General features: G+C 40.5%; 1 protein-coding gene across 1 annotated transcript; it reads right to left on the reverse strand.

Annotated features, from left to right (window-relative positions):
* Nucleotides 1–20,945: 20,945 nt before the first annotated feature.
* On the reverse strand, nt 20,946–21,933 carry LOC121328362 (erythroblast NAD(P)(+)--arginine ADP-ribosyltransferase-like). Its single transcript, XM_041272987.1, has 2 exons — nt 21,306–21,933; nt 20,946–21,186 (listed from the first exon to the last, which is right to left on the reverse strand). The coding sequence occupies exons 1-2, from the start codon at nt 21,910–21,912 to the stop codon at nt 21,170–21,172; spliced, it is 624 nt and encodes a 207-aa protein (XP_041128921.1). The 5' UTR covers nt 21,913–21,933; the 3' UTR covers nt 20,946–21,169.
* Between the last annotated feature and the right edge of the window lie 343 nt (nt 21,934–22,276).

Raw genomic sequence — 22,276 nt, forward strand, 5'->3', positions numbered from 1 at the left:
TCCTCCTCTTCTGTCCTGCCTGTCTTTCCTATACAGTGTATACCCACAAATATTATATTCGTCCCCATCACTCTCAGATAACCACGTTTCTGTAACACCTATCACATCATAGTTACCTGTTAGTGCTGGAATTAATGATAGCGCTGAAGATTGTTTTCCCTGTTCCATATTAGACACCCTTTTATCTAGATCCAACAGTTGAGAACTGACCGAAGATAGAGTATCGGCAAAAGCCTGCATAAATGATTTTATCTCGTTAAATATTTGCGAATGTTGAATTTCAATGGCTGGCTGCTGGTTAGCGTCGCTAGTTGTGGGGGTGATTTGATCCGGAATAGACTGCCTGCTGTCTGTTTTAGGATGCTGAATGGCTGGACATGGCTGATTATGTTTTTTCGGAGGAAAGACTGGTTCTGCTGAGACTGAATTGCAATAGAGAATAAAAAGAGAGTCTCTATCACTCCCTGCTGGAATCGCATTACCATTTTTAAGGAGGGTTTTTATCAATTTATTCATGGACCAGTCCTTCCAAAACAATCGATCCGGAGGGACATCCTGAGGCCGAAATCACTTGAATTGGCGCAGATTCAATGTTTGAGTGGCAGGAATGGTAGGCAACATTTGAACTGGACCTGGATGAGAGCCTGATCAGATGTACTGAAATACCAGAATGGGAGAAAAAACGGAGACTGGATGGACCCTGGATTGAAGCGGGAGGAGAATGATCTGGTAATGACAGAAAATCCTGGGAATCCTTTGAATCCAATGACGACTGCTGTAAGTACTCCATTATTGAGGTATACGAAAGTTGATGGGTCTTGAAATCGCTTAGGTTTATGCCAAAATGAAAAAACACAAGACAGCTAGGTAGAGGTGACTAATGTTTAAATAAGGTAGATTTAATTGATGACAGGAGATGATAGGTTGTTGGTGCCTAGCTCCGTCCCCTGAACCCCACTTATAGGTTAACATTTGATGTTGAAACATCTGTACTTCTAGTAGCATTTAGCTGAGCTTGCATTTCAGGGGCAGTTAATCGCCGGTTTCGCAGACTTGTGACTCGAATGAACTTGTTCTCTGATTCTGAGGTCACCCTTGGTCTGCCTGACCTTGTTCGGTCCTCATGAGTGGCAATTTCTTCAAATTGTTTGATGGTCTTGGCCACAGCAGTTACAGGTTCTTGCGATTTGTCTTAAAGAATTACCTTCATTTCTTAAATTAATTACAGACTTTCTTTTTCTTTGCTTAACTGAGAGTATTTTGCCATTTTCTGCCCCTTACATTCAGGAATGACAAACTTGTGCCTATGCTACCTATATTTATAGTAATCATGGACCCTCACCTGTTAACAATAATGGGTGACAAAAGGTTAATTAGGTAACATGCTAGTTAACTCAGAGAACATCTAACAAAGACACTTTTATACTTAGGCCACTTATACTTAGGTTCTAACACTGTGTTATACACATTTCAGACTTTTAACTGACATGGGCTTCGGACTGAAATTCCCTTGCTTTGGCTGACCATTTCATTGAATTTGACAAGATTTACATTTTCATTTAAAAATTAAATTTTTGAATGCAATTCACTTATGATTATCAGCTTATATAAGTACACATCATATAATTAAATATTAAGTGTTTATAGACAAGTTTATATAGTTAAAAGCATAGATATTCATGAAAAACCTGGTTTCAAGCAGGTGTACTCAAACTTTTGACTGGTACTGTGTATATATATATATATATATATATATATATATATATATATATATATATATATATATATATATATATATATATATCCAGGTATTGACTGTTGATCTTCTAAAAAACTTAAAAAAAAAAATAGGAAGATATTGCATAGTCGGCAACCAGTTTGGGGTCATATAAGTACTAATATATTTGTGCAGTTTTTGCAAAGGCTTTGTTGGGTACACAAGCCATCATCTTATATATTATAGATTCTAAAACGATGACTCGTGTGTCTAGAAAAAAAAGGTTTTCTGAATAAGGTGTCTAGAAGGGCTAGTATTCCGATAGTATCCTAATACTAAGGGGGTATTCGGTATCACGTTTTCGGAATACTGGTATCCAGAATACGGACGGATTCATTCGGAATACCCTGTTAACATGGCATGGAATAGCTATTCAAATTTCCCACTATTCCAAAAACAACTGGAATCCTGATAGAACAGGACAACTGGAATAGGTACCCAGCTAGCAATATGGGTGCAGTCAATTGCACCTACCACGCGCGGCAGGTGCGCGACCTCATAAAAACCTACATTATCTCCTCACTGTTTGCTAGTACTGGGGAATTTAATATGTTCCTCAGCACGTCGCAGCAACACGGTTATGAACCAGTCGAGGTGGCGGACACGGCTGACTGGGTGATCCCCATTGTATCACCTGCTACCTTCTGGAAGGTCCCGGTAGCCAGGATACACATACAAACAGAAACTACCAATTGCTCAGACAAGGCATGACTGCGCAGGTTTGTTCTGGCCAGATCATCATGCAGCATGTGGCATAGATGAGTCGAGATGATACCTGGACACTATTTACTCATTGCTGAGCTCCTCATATGTGTGCCGGGGCCAGTACACCCTTTCAGCATATCTTCGCTTATGTTGGGGTTGTGTTGCTGGGTGTGCCTTGCATCATTCACATCCACATGTCGATGGACACGCTGCATGCTACCCACGTTTCCCATTGTTGCCTGTTTGTAGTCAGTGCTGGAATGGTAGTGTGCGCGAAGTTAACGCAGTCCTTTAATAAACATTATTCTGCTCATCACAAACCAGGTTTTGTGCTTGGCGCATACCTTCGAATATACCAGGATCACGCATATTGTGTGATGCATACATTTTATTTCTGCACAGCACAGAATAGATTGTGACGCGCAAAAGGACTTTTCAAATATGGCAACTTGGCACAATTTCGGCACAAACAGAACAAGCTGAAACTCGGAGCAGCTGATTCAAATTCAGCGCCGTTTTGAGACACGGGCGAGGGGAGGAGCCGACAGCACAGCAGAACAACGCAGTTAAACGAGGCAGTCTTCCCAGCGACAGCGAGTGGAAGCGACAGCAAGTGGGAGAAGTACAGCGTGGAAAAGTACAGAGCAGTTTAGAAGCAGAAAGGAGAAATTGCATCTTGAATTGCTTTAATCAGAAAACAGAGGACATTGGGGAAACACAGCCGCGTGTGTTTTTCTGATAACAAACAAGCTGAAACTCGGAGCAGCTGATTCAAATTCAGCGCCGTTTTGAGACACGGGCGAGGGGAGGAGCCGACAGCACAGCAGAACAACGCAGTTAAACGAGGCAGTCTTCCCAGCGACAGCGAGTGGAAGCGACAGCAAGTGGGAGAAGTACAGCGTGGAAAAGTACAGAGCAGTTTCGAAGCAGTTTGAAAGCAGGTTGACGGCTGCAGAAGAAACTAAACTTCAAAAAAAAAAAAACCCTCAACATGGTCTTCAAGCCAGTAATCTGTGACACCTGCTTGATGTGGGAAATCCGAGAAAACCCAGCGGAGCTAAACCAAGTGTGCGTAAAGTGCCGCGCGATCCAGGATTTGCATAAACTAGTAAGTATGCTAGAAATGGAGCTGGAAGAAGTGAGACAGCAACAAGATCTTGAGGAACTGGCACACCCACAATTCATGGAAGTCTGCATCACCCCTAACAGACTGAAAGCCACCAGGGAGATAGAAGGTCAGAACAGCTGGGTTCAGGTAGGCAGAAGCAGGGAAAAAAAGAAACTTCGTCAAACACAACCACCAGAAATCAAAACAACCAACAGATTTGAGTCACTTCAGAATTTTGATGAGCAGAACCAACAACAAGAGAATGAAAGGAACAACATCCAGGACCCCATTGACAGTGGTGACCAGACAGCAAAAAGAAGGGAGGTCATGATTGTTGGGGACTCCATATTGAGAAACACAGCAAGTTCAGTTCGCAGTTTGGACCCCCTTACTACAACAGTGTGCTGCCTTCCGGGAGCCTCGGTCAAGCACATCACTGAAAACGTGGACAGGCTCCTAGAACGAACAGGAGACGACCCGGTAGTAGTCGTCCACATCGGTACAAACAACATTGGAAGAGACAGACCAAAATCCCTGCAAAACAAATTCAGAGAGCTAGGAAGGAAATTAAAAGAGAAAACCAAAACTGTGGTATTTTCTGGTATACTACCCGCACCTTGCAAAGGACCATATGGACAGCTGGAAATAATAAATCAAAACCAATGGTTGAAGACGTGGTGCACACGGGAAGGCTTCACCTATCTTGATCATTGGACCACATTCTACAACGAGGACTATCTGTATAGACGGGATGGACTGCACTTAAATAACAAGGGAACCAGTCTACTCGGAGAAAAGATCCTCGAGCAGGTTCGGAAGCATTTAAACTAGAAAGGAAGGGGGGAGAAATCAACAAAAAAACAGAAGGGAGACCGCATCAAAACAAGAACAACAACTCAGGTAAGACAACCATTAAATGTGTTTATCTAAATGCTAGAAGTATCAGAAACAAAATTCTAGAACTTGAAGCTACTGCACTAACAGGTAACTATGATGTGATAGGTGTTACAGAAACGTGGTTATCTGAGAGTGATGGGGACGAATATAATATTTGTGGGTATACACTGTATAGGAAAGACAGGCAGGACAGAAGAGGAGGAGGGGTAGCGCTATACATAAGAAACAGTCTTGAAGCCCAGGTGTTAAACCTGGACAAAGAAAATAAAACCGAATCAATATGGGTCAGAATAACAGACAAAAATTAAAAAGGCATAATAATAGGAGCATGCTATAGACCGCCAGATTCAGACGGTGAGCACAATAATCTGTTATACAATGACATTAGAAATGTGTGTAGCAAAGGAGAAGCCATACTAATGGGGGATTTCAACTTCCCCCAAATAAAATGGGAAAACCCGGTGGGTAGCGCGAAGGATGAAATAGAAATGGTGGAAATGACAAATGACTGCTTCCTAACACAATTTGTGAAGGCACCGACTAGAGGGGAGGCATGCCTTGATTTAGTCTTTTCAAATAACGAAGATAGAATAACTAAAACAGAGGTCAGAGAACCACTGGCAAACTCAGACCACAACATGGTCTCATTTGAAGTGTTTTTTAAATCCCCAAAAGTAAAGACTAAAGCTAAGGTTTACAATTTTAGAAAAGCAAACTATGAAGGCATGAAACAGAGACTAACAGAAGTAGATTGGAGTAAAATAGAGAAAACACCCACAGAAGAAGGATGGTTGTTCTTCAAAAATGTAGTACTAGAGGCGCAAAACAATTATATCCCTAAAGTAGACAAATCTAAATGTAAAACTAAATTGCCAAAATGGTTTAATAGATCAATTAAAAAAAATATTCAGCAAAAAAAGGCACTTTACAGAGCATTAAAAAAGGACCAAAAAGAAAGTACGCAGAAAGAGTACACAGAACTGCAAATGCAAGTCAAAAAGGAAGTTAGAAAGGCCAAGAGAGAAATAGAAATGAACATTGCTAAGGGAGCTAAAACCAATTCCAAAATGTTTTTCCAATATTACAACAGCAAGAGAACATTCAAAGAGGAGATTAAATGTTTAAGAGATACAAATGGCAAAATCGTAGAGGAAGAAAAAAAAATAGCAAATATGTTAAATGATTACTTTTCACAAGTTTTTACAAAGGAAGATACTGACAACATGCCCCACATGTCATCCAGTTCCTATCCAGTTTTAAATAACTTTAGCATAACTGAGGCAGAAGTGTTAAAGGGACTAGGAGCTCTTAAAATAAACAAATCCCCTGGGCCGGATGAGATCCTCCCAGTAGTACTCAAAGAAATGAAAGAAGTAATTTACAAACCGCTAACCAAGATCATGCAGCAGTCTCTTGACACAGGGGTGGTACCGACAGACTGGAAAATTGCAAACGTAATACCGATCCACAAAAAGGGAAACAAAACTGAACCAGGTAACTACAGACCAGTAAGCCTGACTTCTATTATATGCAAACTTATGGAAACTATAATAAGATCCAAAATGGAAAATTACCTATATGGTAACAGAGTACTGGGAGACAGTCAACATGGTTTTAGGAAAGGGAGATCGTGTCTAACTAACTTGCTTGATTTTTTTGAGGATGCAACATCGATAATGGATAATTGCAAAGCATATGATATGGTTTATTTAGATTTCCAGAAAGCTTTTGACAAAGTCCCGCACAAAAGATTAATTCTCAAACTGAACGCAGTAGGGATTCAAGGAAACACATGTACATGGATTAGGGAGTGGTTAACATGTAGAAAACAGAAAGTACTGATTAGAGGAAAAACCTCAGAATGGAGTGTGGTAACCAGCGGTGTACCACAGGGATCAGTATTAGGTCCTCTGCTATTCCTAATCTACATTAATGATTTAGATTCTGGTATAGTAAGCAAACTTGTTAAATTTGCAGACGACACAAAAGTAGGAGGAGTGGCAAACACTGTTGCAGCAGCAAAGGTCATTCAAAATGATCTAGACAAGATTCAGAACTGGGCAGACACATGGCAAATGACATTTAATAGAGAAAAGTGTAAGGTACTGCACGCAGGAAATAAAAATGTACATTATAAATATCATATGGGAGATATTGAAATTGGAGAAGGAATCTATGAAAAAGACCTAGGAGTTTTTGTTGACTCAGAAATGTCTTCATCTAGGCAATGTGGGGAAGCTATAAAAAAGGCTAACAAGATACTCGGATACATTGTGAAAAGTGTTGAATTTAAATCAAGGGAAGTAATGTTAAAACTGTACAATGCACTTGTAAGACCTCATCTTGAATATTGTGTGCAGTTCTGGTCACCTCGCTATAAAAAAGATATTGCTGCTCTAGAAAGAGTGCAAAGAAGAGCGACCAGAATTATTCCGGGCTTAAAAGGCATGTCATATGCAGACAGGCTAAAAGAATTGAATCTGTTCAGTCTTGAACAAAGAAGACTACGTGGCGACCTAATTCAAGCATTCAAAATTCTAAAAGGTATTGACAGTGTGGACGCAAGGGACTTTTTCAGCCTGAAAAAAGAAACAAGGACCAGGGGGTCACAAATGGAGATTAGAAAAAGGGGCATTCAGAAACAGAAAATAGGAGACACTTTTTTACACAGAGAATTGTGAGGGTCTGGAATCAACTCCCCAGTAATGTTGTTGAAGCTGACACCCTGGGATCCTTCAAGAAGCTGCTTGATGAGATTTTGGGATCAATAAGCTACTAACAACCAAACGAGCAAGATGGGCCGAATGGCCTCCTCTCGTTTGTAAACTTTCTTATGTTCTTATGTTCGAAAGAATAATTCTTACCTTGCCAATACCCCTCTGTGCGGTGCGCAAACTTTTCGAATATCAGGTCCAATAACACTTAAGTTGCACACTTTTTTTGCAGTGCACTTTTGGAACGAGCACAATCATGCGTCATATGTGCGTGACACGTCATGAATGCACTATAGTAGCGCGATTAAAACTTGCATGTAAACCCCACCACTGTTAAACAAAGGCACAAAAAATACTATCAGCATCAGTATGACCCAGTCAATCCTGGCTGCATGTTGCTCTACCTGATGCTCTTATTGATACTGCTGATCATTGAAACTGTAATTACTGTATAAATAGTGTTGCTGTAAATAAGGATGTTGCCACACACAAAAGAACAAAACAAAAAAAACAGAGTTCCCAATATTTGTCATTCAGTACAATGTAACAGATGCAAATTCATAAAGCAAAACAATGTTATATTATAAACAGTAGTGTTACAGTATATAAATCAAATAAGTTGACAAAGGCAGCTGGTCCAAACTATAGAAGTGTAAAGGAAAACATACAAAGGATCAATTGTAACATTTCACTGGCCATCCAGTCTCTCCTCTCTGTTAGGCCACAGATTTTCATCCACATCGTACCTAATGTCCCTCGCAATGAGAGAAAAACCTATATGCATGCTGCAGCCATTCCCTGCAATCTTCTGCCATGATGTTCTCACAACCAGCATTCATTGCATCCAACAAAGACATCTGATCTTGAGGCCAGTGGTCATAAACCTTCCACTTCCATGCAGAGAAAAACTCCTCAATGGGGTTGAGGAAGGGGGAATAGGGTGGGAGGAATTCCATGGCCATGTGTTGGTGGGCAGCAAACCATTCCCTAACTAGAGCGGAGTGATGAAAGCTGACATTGTCCCAAACTACTACATAATTTGGCAAGTCAGCCCTCACCAGCTGTCTCTCATCAACAGGTACAAGATGGTTGTAAAGAGCCTCCAAGAAAGCTAAAAGATGACCCATGTTGTAGGCCCAATGGTGGGGATGTGGGCAATGACACCTTGATCTGATATAGCAGCGCACATGGTTATGTTACCCCCACATTGGCCTGGCACAATCAGTGTGGCTCTGTGTCCAATAAGGTTACTGCCACTTTTTTGGATTTTGTTCAAATTTAAACCAGCCTCATCTACATGCACAAATACACATATTGTTATCTATTTCAAAAGCAGGTCTTAGCCAGGCAATAGTACTGTAAAAGGAAAGACATTACTGTACTCTGATGAGGCCTTACCTGTACATATTAATATCTCATCTCCTTCACCCTGTTGCTGTTCCTCTCAAAAGGGACCTTGTACAGGTGCTTCACACGGAGCTGGTTTCTTTTTAGCACTCTGTCAATCGTCGAAAAGCTCACAGAATTGATGTTTTGAAACACGGCTTCATCCTGTACAATTGCGCTCTGAATCTCCGAATGGCAGTGTTTGCTGTGACCATGTCAACAATTGCTGTCTCCTGTTCGGGGATGAAAACTTTTCCTCTTCCGCCAGAATGGGGCAGCTGTTCAATTCTATAATGAATACAGTAAGCACTGATGGACAAAGACAATATGGAAATTGCAAAGCTGCATGCTTTCACAGAGATTGTACTGTAATACTGTGAAAAAATGTGTTGCATGATCACATACCTGTTTTTATTCCTGAAAGTCATTATAATTGATACAACAGGTTCGGCTGAGATTAGGCTAAACCCTCTGCCCAGCTTCTGTCATGAAAAGGCCATGGTGGTCTACAATTGTGGCCTGTATTTCATTCAAAATATTTGACCCCTTCCCCTTCCCCTTCCCCCAGCTCTACCACCACTCATACAGACCCCCCCCCCCCTTCCTCTTGCACCTCCAGGTTGTTGTTCCTGTCTATCTGCTACTTGTTCTTGCTCAATTTTTACAACAGTGACCATTAATTCACTGGTAATATATATATATATATATATATATATATATATATATATATATATATATATATATATATACATACAGGGCCATGAAAAAGTATTAACCCCCTGTCTAATTTTTTGCATTTTTTAATATTTCTGACACTGAATGTTATCAGATCTTCAACCAAAATCTAATATTAGATAAAACGGACTCTGAGTGAACAAATAACACAAAAAATTGATATTTATTTCATTTATTTATTAAAGAAAGTTATGCAACACTCAATACCCCTGTGTGAAAAAGTAATTACCCCCTTAAACTCAGTAACTGGTTATGCCACCTTTAGCAGCAATAACTGCAACCAAACACTTCCTGTAGTTATTGATCAGTCTCTCACAGCGCTGTGGTGGAATATTGGCAAGCTCCTTTATGCAGAACTGCTTCAACTCGTGACATTTGTGGGTTTTCAAGCATAAACTGCTCGTTTCAGGTCCTGCTAGAACATCTCAATAGAGTTTAGGTCTGGACTTTGACTAGGCCATTCCAAAACTTTAAATTTCTTGTTCTTCAACCATTCTGATGCAGTCTTGCTTGTGTGTTTTGGATCATTGTCTTGCTGCATGACCCAGCTGTGCTTCAGCTTCAGCTTCAGCTTCAGCTCAAGGACGGATGGCCTGACATTCTCCTGTAGAATTCTCTGATACAGAGCAGAATTCATGGTTCTTTCAATGACGGCAAGTCGTCCAGGTCCTGATGCAGCAAAGCATCCCCAAATCATGACACTGCCACCACCATGCTTGACCGTTGGTATGAGGTTCTTACTGTGAAATGCACTGTTTGGTTTTCGCCAGACATAACGGGGCCCATGTTGGCCAAAAAGTTCCACTTTTGACTCTTCTGTCCATAGAACATTGTTCCAGCATTCTTGAGGATCATCCAGGTGTTTTTTGGCAAACTTGAGACAAGCATTAATGTTCTTCTTAGTGAGCAGTGGTTTCTGCCTTGCTACTCTGCCATGAATCTCAGTTTTGCCCAGTGTATTTCTAATGGTGGAGTCATGAACACTGACCTTAGCTGAGATGAGAGAGGCCTGCAGATCCCCGAATGTTGATCTAGGATTCTTTGTGACTTCCTGGATGATTTTACGCCTTGGTCTTGGAGAGATTTTGGCAGGACGGCCACTCCTGCGTGTGAGGGAAATTTATGTATTCCAGTATAATTCTATATTTTTCTTGTAATTGCTGAGTTAATCCTGCATTCTTTCTCTCATCTCCCCTCACCAAACCTAAAATGCAAGCTTCAAAAGAAACTAAGGAAGCAGTCTGTAGATCTGCTGGCCAGGACCAGGAAGAAATGAACAAGATTGTGTTGATTAGATAAGAAAGAGTGTCTGTTTTTCTAAATGGTCAGACTCTGACAAAATGGTTGTTTCTAGCCCAGGTGTTAAAATGTCTATTGAAATTTATGAGTACACCTAAGTGGGTTAGAGAATGTCTTTCAGTTAGATTTGTCATTGAGTAAACCTTTAAAATGTTTAGATGAGTATACATAGTTTTCCTAAAACTTTCTAAATACATGATTGACACTAACATTTTGTTCATAAATTTCTTAAACTAACATTACCAAACACTATACACATTGTGATGATTGCTGTCTGTCAGATTGTATTATGATAACTGTCGTTGTGACATTAAGGATTGAAAATATTTGTTTTGTGCCTTACAATGTCATTTGGCACACACATGGTTAAATCTGTAGAGAATAAGTTACAGTTTAAAATGAACAAATAGTACTTTATAACCAAATATAATTGAGTAGCCATATATAATCTTTCTGTGGGCAACATGAATATGAAGGTGTTATAGAGACAGGAAGGAGCACAGTGGAGTTATTGATAAAATAGACTTTTCTTAAGTTACCTTTTAAGAATATATTTGATGGACAGCCTTATCCAAGGCGTGGACAAGAATTCTTTGAAGATCAAGGACACACCTTTTTCTAAGGACAACTGCCAATGAGGTTACATTTTGGGTCAATCCCAAATGATTAGCTGGTGTCTCAGAACACCCATCTCATGCCAATTTTAAAAGACCGGAAATCGAATGATTTGGGGGTCTTGATTTTTCCATCCATTCAAGATCTATTCAGGACCTATTCTTTGAGGAATATATATATATATATATATAGATATAGTTATAATATATATATATATATATATATATATATATATATATATATATATATTGGAAGCTACAGAAGATGCCTTGTTGGAGAAAACCTTCTTCAACATAAAAACTTCAATCTGCCTTGGAACTGAACTTTGAATTGAACTGCAACCAAATGACAATGTCTTTGAAGAGGATTAACTGCAATTGATTTTCTATATGGGATTTTAAAAGAAAAACTTTGCACATTGTTCTTGGAAATCTAACAATTTGCAACGAAACTCCAGGACTCTTAAATCAAATTTTGCACATTAGTGGACTCTTTTTACAACTGGACTTGCAAAACTTTGAAACATTCTAAAACCTTTCTTCAAGCTCTACAAGGGTAAATATATCATTCTTAACCTATCAAGAGTTGTCTATAGCTGTGTAGGTCTATAGACATTGTCATCACAAATATATTGCAAGTGTCATGGACTTTCTTATGTTATGTTGTTATGATGTTATATTATCAGGAATCTACATTGAATGAACCTTAATCTAATTTGTCTATCTTTGCCTGGAGATTACGATCAACACCTTGAATGCACCAGGCACTCAGGAAACAAAAAGCTAATCAAACCTGTCTCCGTGATTTAATTAACCCATCTAGGGAGACAGAGGTGGTTTAGCATAGGAGTCTGAAAAAGAGAGAAAAATAGCTTAAAAGATTTGAGACAAATTTCACATCATATTGGTTTAATACCACTATGAGTACAAGATGCATGTATTTTTTTTTTTATTCTTAAATTGCCTAACAAGTATAGAATAACCCAGGTAATAAATCCCTAAGAGAATTAAACTGCTTGCAATGTCTAACCAAAGTCTCAACCAGACATGTTTGGTGTCTAAAGAAATGTAATTTCTTATAGTAAAAATAACAGGAATTCAGAATAAAATCTGAATTATTTAGCAAAAGTTATGCATGTTTTAAAAAGTTTCCCCTTTCCAGATTATGATAATCAGACAGAGGAATGCGGGGGAGCAATGAATCAAGATTGCAAGCCCATGTGCTACAAAATAGCCAATCGGAGCATGCAGCAAGAAATTCAAATAATCTCTTTCTTTGAAAAGTATAAAACCCCTGCTTTAGCCCAGCTCCTTGCTGCCCCAAACCTCTGCTAGCTGCCCCAGACTTAAGAAGACTCTAAGAAACTAAAGACTGCACCTGGAGCCCTCAGCTCTGAGTATTATCATCAAGGTTGGGAGCCCTGACACTCGGAGGAACGCAAGGTAACGGAACTCTAAAAGTGACTACTTTTCAGGCTAGGTAACAATACTCTTAAAATATCTATTCAGGTATTGTGACCCCTTGTGTCAGTATGTAATAGTATTTCTTTGGTGAATTGTTGTTTTAAACCTTAGTTCTCTTTGTGATGCTTTTATGTGACATTTAATTGTGTAACTGTTTTGTGTGATTTTCAAACTTATTTTGGTTGCATGCTTAATAAATACCATCTTTCTAAGAAGAGGTTCCCAATATTGAATCATTTGCTCATGTTGAACAAACACGATTCATGAACTTTGAACAGTCTGGAATGTGGTCTATTTTTGGGTTGTTGTAACGTGTAAACCTGCCATCATTTTCAGAGAGCGATATTTGTACATTACAATAGCACCCACAGCTCCAACTGGAGGTCCCACCAATATCTTGACTATCGAAGGTATCTCTTTATCCCCTACAGTTCTTGGAGGTCCTTTAATTTATTTCCCTTAAGAATATATTAACTGCCTACAATAGTACCCACAGCTGTTAGATATAGAATAGCCATTATGTGAAGTCTTTGCTTATCCATGTGTGCTATATAATAAAACTAGTTAAAAATCATTATTTCTTAAATTATCTGTGTTTTTTTGTTTGAAACAAGGTGCACTTTTACAGAGAGTAAACATTCCTGATTTAATGAATTAAAATTAAGCCAGAACTGCGCATTACTATTGGAGTAATGTATTGCTGTAGTTTATAGCATAATTGGTGAACTACTTTAATAGTAATTTGTGAGGAAACAATGTTGTGATATAACCTTAGATGTAAAAATGTAAATATACATGACATGGGAAGATTCACTACTGGCCCAAACTTTCTCCATTTGGACACTATGGCTCTGACTATATTTTAGTGGAGCCCCAGAGCCTTAGAAATGGCTTGGTAACCCTTTCTAGACTGATAGGCATCAGCAACTTTTTTTCTGGAGGTCTTCAGGAAGTTCTTTAATCGTGGCATGATGTGCCTCTAGAACTTGAGTGCTGACAACTTCACTGTGATGGTAAACGCCAATGTTAATCAGATTTATATTGGGCAGGACTGGCCCAAATCAGGCCTGATAGTTAACCAAAGTATTCAAACAGCTGACCCTAATTATCCCTTTTAATTGGGTTGAGTTAACTAGGGGGGTGTGACGAAGTGCCCACCCCTGTGTGTATTTTCTGTTACATGTTGCGTGTGGTGTGTTAAATGTTGGTGTATAGTCACTGGTACATGGGATATAAACGGGTCTGTGTAACACAAGTGTTTAAAATGTATATTTGTATTTAGTCACGAGGATTGCACAGCACTTCACGTGCAAGTAAAATGTAATATGTGAGCAAGGGGAATTGCACTTTATTAATTCACGTGCAGGTGTACCGCGACTCCAATTGAATGATTGATTAGCAGTCGAGTCAAACTTCACCTCTCTCTTGTTATTTATTTCCTGGCTCTGGTCTGACGTCACCCACTCCGGCCATCTTTGTGACACGTGGTGTCATCATGGGATTACCAGTGCCCCCTAGACGCAGACCAGAGCAGGAACAGCAATTTCTGACAATTTTTTTTTTTAAAACAAGAAGACGTCATCAGGCTGAGGGACTGGATCCGGGACAATGCTGGGCTGGAGGCACAGTCCATGTCTATAGCCATCCGGGTCCTGCGGCTGATGGACAGGGAGCGATGGGAGGCATATGAGAGGGAACACACCCCAAACTCCCTGGAGAAAGGTGTGGAGTTGGTCCTCTGCTACCTGGAGGCAGCTATAAATGGAACAGCAGCCCAGGTAGCAGGGTCTCCAGCAACCAGGCGGGGTGATTCGCGGGGATCCAAAGCCCAAGAGGGAGCTGTTCCCATCTACCCCAGCAGAGGGTGAGTGCATGCTGGGATCACTTCCCCTACCATTACCACCTGGAGAAGAGGAGCAGGTGCTTCCTCTGCCTCCATCACCTTCCCCTGCAAGTGAGGAGATCCGCACCAGTCCTCTGCAAGTAAGGGAGAGCCGCACCAGTCCCCTGCAAGTGAGGGAGAGATGCACTAGTCCCCTGTAATAAGGGTAGACTACACACCGCTCACACCTCCACCGCCATGAGACTACACGCTGCTCCCACGTCCACCGCCAGGAGACTACATGCCTCCGCCACCTCCGTCGCCAGGAGACTACACGCCTCTGCCACCTCTACCGGCAGGAGCAGAGCAGCAGGAGCTGCCTCTGCCTCCTCCACCAGAAGAGGGTGAATGCCTGCTGGGTCCCTGTCTACCAGCACAGGGTGAATGCCTGCTTGGTTCCCATCCACCAGCAGAGGATGAATACCTGCTGGTATCACTTCCCCCACAATCACGAGGAGAGGAGCAGGCGCTGCCTCTCTCTTCACCAGAAGGACCAGAACTAGATGCTGGCGGTCCTCAGCAGCCCTTGCATAGGCTGCTGAGGGAAGCGCAGGGAAAAACCGCCCGGCCGCAGTGGCCAAGAAGAGGACCAACACCCAACACCTGACTCCCTGCCTCGCTTTGCCCAAGGATTCCTGCCTCGCTTTGCCCAGCTGCCTCCTGCCCTGACTTCGCCCAAGGATGCCTGCCTCGCTTTGCCCAAGGATGCCTGCCTCGCTTCGCCCAAGGATGCCTGCCTCGCTTCGCCCAAGGATGCCTGCCTCGCTTCGCCCAAGGATGCCTGCCTCGCTTCGCCCAAGGATGCCTGCCTCGCTTCGTCCAAGGATGCCTGCCTCGCTTCGTCCAAAGATGCCTGCCTGGCCTCACCCGGGTTTGCCTGTCGCGCCGCATCACCTGGGGTTGTTGGAACTGCTTCTAAGGGGTTGCAGTCAGCTCTGCTTGGCCACAGGGGTCAGTGTGGCTGGAGCCCCACCAGAGGGAGCTGCCTGCTATGAAAAAAGGGGGAGAGGTCAGGAGACCACCTTCCCCGCAGCAATTTCGCTGCCAGAGATCTTGGGGGAGGTCTGAAAACCACCTACCCCAGCAGCTTTCCCACTGCTGGACTTGCCCTGGCTGAAGGAGTCAGTCTGTGAGCTGTCAGCACGTCCGCTGACAGCCGCACCATTGGCAGCATTTCTGGGGGGGGGGGGGGGGTGACAAAGTGCCCGCCACTGTGTGTATTTTTTTTCTCGGGGTTGTGTGCTCGGTGAGTGGAGAACGGGATTGGAGACGGAGGTAAAGATAATAAGAATAGTTAAAAAGTATTAGTAGTAAAATATCTGCTCACAGTGTTTTGTTTAGTCCGTTTTGTTTGTCTGGTTATTTTGGCGAATGTGCCGTGTCCTGTTTTAGTATTGTTACAACCATTTATTTTCTGTCTGTCTGTTCATTCATTAAATGCTGAGCGAGACCATTCTCTCAGCTCCACCAAACTTCACCTCTCTCTTGTTGTTTATTTCCTGGCTCTGGTCTGATGCCACCCACTCTGGCCGTCTTTGTGACAAGGGGGCAATAACTTTTTCACACCTGAAGATTGCATGTTTGATTACCTTGCACACCAAAACAAATGAAATAAGCACCAAACTTTGGTGTCATTTTTTCTCTCAGACTCCCTCTATATACTACTACAACCCACAAAAAGATCTGACCAAATTCAAGGTGGAAAATGTGCAAAAATGCAGAAAATCAGACAGGGGGCAAATACTTTTTCACGGCACTGTATATATATATATATATATATATATATATAGATATATATATATATATATATATATATATATATATATATATATATATATATATATATATATATATATATATATAATGTCTGTGTGTGTTTAGGTATTGATTGTTCATTGAACAATTTACCAGTTCCAATTTGCAACTGTGAGGTAAGGTTGAAAGCATGTGGGATTGATTGCTTTCAACTGAACAAATTAATTCATTTAGTTTCACAAGACTTACTATATTACAGTTTTTCTCAACTGATTTGGCACATTTTTTAATTAAGTTCCGTGTTCTCAAAACAGTTAACACAACCATCGAAACAGACTTCCATTTCGCAAAACAGCCTAAATCCATTGCTTTCATTTCCAATAAACCTCTTCTCAAAATCAAATATTGCCATCAAAATTATACACACTTGTCATCTATTGATTAGCTTATGTCTTCAGCTTTTTCCACAAAGGTAAAATAGTATCAGAATGTTTAGCAATCCACTTTTTACTGTATTTACATTTTTTCCCTTATATAAGACATGTCTATCTGTTTACGTATTTGTAAATTGTATTACGTATGTGACACATACATAAAGTATGTCTATTTTTCCTGTTGATTTAGGTATAGATATCACTGAAGAGTTGCACATCAAATCACAGTTTGCCTCCAATGACACAAATGTTTAGTGACCAATGACTTTATTCTTTATCCATCCTTTCATTTCTATCAAGCCAAAGTATTTCAACGACATCACAGTGGATGTCGCCTCTGGCCATGCATCTTGGAAAAAAGCTAAACTTGGCACGCATCTGCCATTAAGTCTTCCCAGGCCTCTTCCATGGCCTGGAAATGTCATGCATATTTACGTTGTATATCTAGGGTTTGTGTCACAACTGTGTCCTCGCCACTTACCATTAAAGCAAATACACATTATAGCTCACAATGCAATTATTAACCATAATAAAGACAATACCTCAATAAGAACTAGCGATTCTGGCTTAATTATCACTAGATTCAGGAGGAAAAGAGATTAACAATTAATATTGTGTATGTTTAAGTATTTCACATCAATCATAAATGTGTATTTGTTATGAGACAAAAATAAACCTAACAATCCAAATTATTACATTTATTCATATTCTCAAAGGAAGAAGAATAAAGGATGGGCTTCAAAGATAAAACATATGTATAAAGAAGAAACAAATTAAAATATTCAAGGAAAAGTAATGCACTGTTAAATGTTCATAATAAATCCTTGATGTGCTCTCTGGTCATAGAGTTTTGCATTAGTTAAATAGTCTTAATAGTTCATCACGCATTGTTCGATTCAGTCACGCATGACGTATACATGCGCCAGCTTCCACGTAGCCAAGTACGCATGTGACGATATCAATATCATGGCTTCATTTAAGTTACTTGTAAACACACAATATAAGTTTGATACTTATTCTGTTGGTGTGATGTTTAAAAGAAAGTCTTAACACAGCCATCCTCTCTGTATAAGTTAGCTGTGCAGCAGCACAGTATCTCTGTGAAGTCTGTACTGTATGCAAAAGCTTTTGTCGTTCTGGAGGCAGCCCAGTTTGAGTTTAAATAACACGATGTATTGCCTTTCCCCTGTTCTTAAACAGATCTTTGTCGGTCCTTCCATTGGTTCACAGTATTTGATAGACAGTTGCGTGTCACACAAAAAGTGAGTTGGAAATGGAACGTATCCACCTATTTAGTTATCACAGGAGTTTACATTTATCATTTAAACTTCCAATTCAATATAACTTTAGTTACATTTATTGGAGACACATACACATTTCAGTTTCATTCCCTATACAAAATTATGATTACAAGCATATAAAACACATCATAATACAATCAAAGGATAATATTTAAAAATAGTTTAGTTCATAATACATTTAAAACACAATAAACACTTCAGATTTACTGGGAAACTTACTTAAAATAACTATTAAACTTGTGTCCACAAGTTATGTAATTAAAAATGATTCTTAAAGCATTCTAACTAACTTTTAACACAATATTGGTACAACTGCATTGTCACTTGACAAGTTTTATGACACATTAGGAGACAATCAGATAGCATTTTGGAAGGTGAGCTTCAGTGAATTAACACAGTTTGTGTTCCGCGCCTTATCTACAACCTTTGAAGTAGATCTGACTAAGAATGTCCTGGAATTGGTGTTAATAACCCAATCCACACATCGTGTCAATACAGACAAGAGTTTGAATTAAATATATGGAAAATGCTTATATTAAAATTAATTTAACCATGAATTTCCTTGACAGAAAAGCGTTGCCCTTTCATTTGTGGTGTTATCGTACTTTTTCCACCTTCAGGATGAAAAAAACTCCTCGATGGGATTCAAAAAGGGAGAGTAAGGTGGAAAGAACACAATTACAAATCGTGGATGGGCTTGAAACCACTCACGCACCAGTGCTGCATGGTGGAAACAGACATTGTCCCACACTATAACACATGTCATCAATTGCGGCCCCTCCATCTCTCGCTCTTCTGGGGGAATGAGTTTCCCATTGAGGGAATCCAGAAAGAGCAGCATCAGTGCAGTGTTGTAGGGGCCCAAAATGGCATTAAGAGCCACTACCACGTTTCTTGAAATGGCTGCACACATTCCCTCTGCACCGACCAGGGACCTGCACTGTGGCACACTGACCATTAACATTTCTCCCTCTTTGTCTTTTCTTCATAAGGTTGAATCCAGCCTCGTCTATGTAAATGTACTTGTGAAGAGTGAGACTGGCATCAAGCTCAATTATCATCTAGGAGAGCATACGGTACAGTTAGTAATTACATTAGTAACATTACACCTTCCAGAATACAGTAATTTCACAGTAAATAAACAAATAAGGTAGCTACATAGTTTACATTATAATGTATGCAGTTAAACAGAGAGGAATACAGAAAATTACGTACCTGAACATACTGAAACCTTGCCTCCTTCACTCTGGCAGAGTTTCTTTCGAATGCCACCCTGTAGCCATGCTTCATTAGGATGGCATTCCTTGTCAGGACAATGATGAATGCTGGTGAAAACTTTATTGTCCTGGATGATTCTCTGCTGTATATGTTTCAAACTGATGGCATTGTTTTGGATGACCATATCTACTATTACTGTTTGTTGTTGCTCAGTGAATAGCTGTCCTCTTCCCACTGAAGGTGGTCTTCTATCTATTCTAAAAATTGAACAAAGTATTCAATTGAGATAATTAAAGTAAATTGGAAAAAAATTTGGCTGGACCCTCTGCCCAGTCTCTCGCAAGGTTAGACCACGACTGATGACATGATCAATTATAGTCGCCCTCAAGTCACTCAAGATCCTTCTTCTGACTTGCCCTCTCTCTACCTCCTCCTCTGCCTCTTCCTCTTCCTCTTCCCTTCCCTTCCCTTCCCTTCCTCCAGCTCTCTCGTTGTACTTGATCCTGCTCCATTGCTTACCAACAAAGTTGAGTTCACATGTGACTCCTTTTATACATAATGGAGGGCTGATTGATGATTGCACAATTAACCAATTTGTATTTGCTTAAAAATGTGCTTGACATTTGCATTTTGTGTGAAAGCAATCATAAAAGATAGTGTTTTGCAAAACACGCTACTATTGTAAGGTTTGCATTAATTGTTTTGAAAATGTAGATAACATTGCTATCTACCCCTGACTGTACGACTCCCCCTGCACTCCACACTGTAGTGCCTTTACCAGGGGAGACACCCTCACTCCCTCCCTGCACTCCCGCCTGACTGTATGACTCCCCCTGCACTCCACACTGTAGTGCCTTTACCAGGGGAGACACCCTCCCTCCCTCACTGTGCTCCCCCTGACACCCTAACTCCCTCCCTGTGTCACAGGTGAAGAACCACTGTGTTTGTGTTGTTGTATTTTTTTTCTCACTGTGTGCACTGTTGACTGTTTCTATTGAATCTGATGCACTGAAACACTTTTTTTTTATTATTTTGACTGTACTATCTGTGATACCGCACTGCACTTTCACTAGCACTGTGAATAGGTCCCGCCTTAAGCATACTGCATGACCGCTGATTTAGTTGACAGGGGGAAGGGGTTCTATAAAGGGGGTGTCTAGAGAACTTTTTTTTTTTTTTTTTTTTTTTACCAATACTTTCTGTGCAACTGCTGGGATTACTAATTGTGTGTTTTCAACTGCGGAAGGGAAGCTCCGAGTAGTATTTTTAGACTTTTTAATTCTGTTTTTAGTGGGAACTTCCTTGTGTGTGTGTACATTTTAAACGTGAACCTAACCCTGTGGAGAATTAATAAAGTTTGTTTTATTAATTTTAAACTCTCCATTGTTGTCGTGTGTGGAAATCGAAAAGAACCTGTGTAGGCTACGAAGGTCCTTGCCCTTCTGAAACCCAATGTGACATAGTCAACCTCTTACATTCAAGTCTTTTTAGCATACTGGTTATCACTGTCACCCTACCAGAGACAACTGTACGACACCCCCTGCACTCCACACTGTAGTACCTTTACCAGGGGACACTCTGGTTTCGGTAATAACTGCACACAGTCACACAGAACTGAGTTTTGAATGATGGTTCAAAAGCTGTTTTATTGCAGAAAGTAAGAAAGAATTCAAGCAACCCATTCCATAAAGTAAGTCTTTTTTTTTTTTTTAAGTTTTCAGAAAATAAAAATCAATTAGCTCTCATAATTTCAATTGGTGAGAGAGGGTTCATTCAATGAAGCAACTACTGCAGCTCCCAAGTTGGAACAAGAACCAGCAGAGACAGACAGACAGAATGTTGTCCACTTTTCTTTCTGAAATAATGGAGTTTCAGGCACTTCATTTAGACGTTGACACTACAATACAAAACACAAAATGAGAAAACAAATTGTTAGTCACATTTTATATATGTGTAATATATATATATACATACACACACACACACACACACACTACCTCTAGGTTTGTAACTTACCTGCCAAACAGTTGTTGACACTTTTCGTGTCTCCTTTGAGAGCGGAGAGCGTGATCTCATTGCCTTTGACGCTCTGCACTTTAAATGTCTCATAAGGTGGAACGAGAACTTCTTCCTCGTGCTTTTTCGAAGAATACATAGTAATCAGCACACCTTGGCAAGTATTTATGCTGAACACAGTCCCGTCTTTCCCAGCAAAACCCTTTGCCCTGTCTTTATCCACTGAACATGAAGCAAACTGACCGAAGCGCACGATTTCATTGACTTTAACGGTCCTGCTAATGGTCTCACCTCTGAAGACATCACGACAGCCCGAGTTCTGTTCCTGGTGGAGTATTTTCAAGGCCATAGTCAAGTAGAAATGCAGAGCTTTGAACGGAAAAGTATTGTAATTCGACCCGCCGCCATTTCGTACCGCTGTGTTGAATTGGCAGAACAACGGCGTGCTCATAGTGTATGCGTAGATCGCAGTCGCTTGCTCTAAAGTTAAGTGTGGGTGTGCATTTTTTGTCATGTACTTAATACCAAAATTCCAACCGCTTTTAAAATCGATCTTTTTATCTGCCAATTCTTTGCCTAGATAGTCTGACTTTATTGTGTTGGACATGTTATCTTCGCAATCGATATATAAATCCGTCCAGATCCCAAAAACCATGGTACAGATTACCATATGTTGTTGGAGAAAAACTGCTACCACAAGTCGATGGTGTTCAGGGCTACCTGTGGGGGGGTGGGGGGGTGGGGGGGGGGTGGTGGGGGGTGTCTCTAAGGAAACTGATTCCCTTTTACCGGCCGGTTATCCCCTTCCTTGGGGGAAGGAACACAAATTCCAAAATCGATACAGCCATCTTCTTCACTGTCCAGTTAGTTTAGATACTCCTGGAGAGAGAGAGAGAGAGAGAGAGAGAGAGAGAGAGAGAGAGAGATAAACAATACACAACATTATATATGAACAGCTTCATTCCAAAAAG

The sequence above is a fragment of the Polyodon spathula genome, chromosome 16 (genome assembly GCF_017654505.1).
Source record: "Polyodon spathula isolate WHYD16114869_AA chromosome 16, ASM1765450v1, whole genome shotgun sequence".
In the NCBI taxonomy this organism is placed as follows: Eukaryota; Metazoa; Chordata; class Actinopteri; order Acipenseriformes; family Polyodontidae; genus Polyodon; species Polyodon spathula.

What these genes read in the sequence shown, in the direction of transcription:
- LOC121328362 (XM_041272987.1), bottom strand. Translation starts at nt 21,912, where the DNA reads ATGTCCAACACAATAAAGTCAGACTATCTAGGCAAAGAATTGGCAGAT.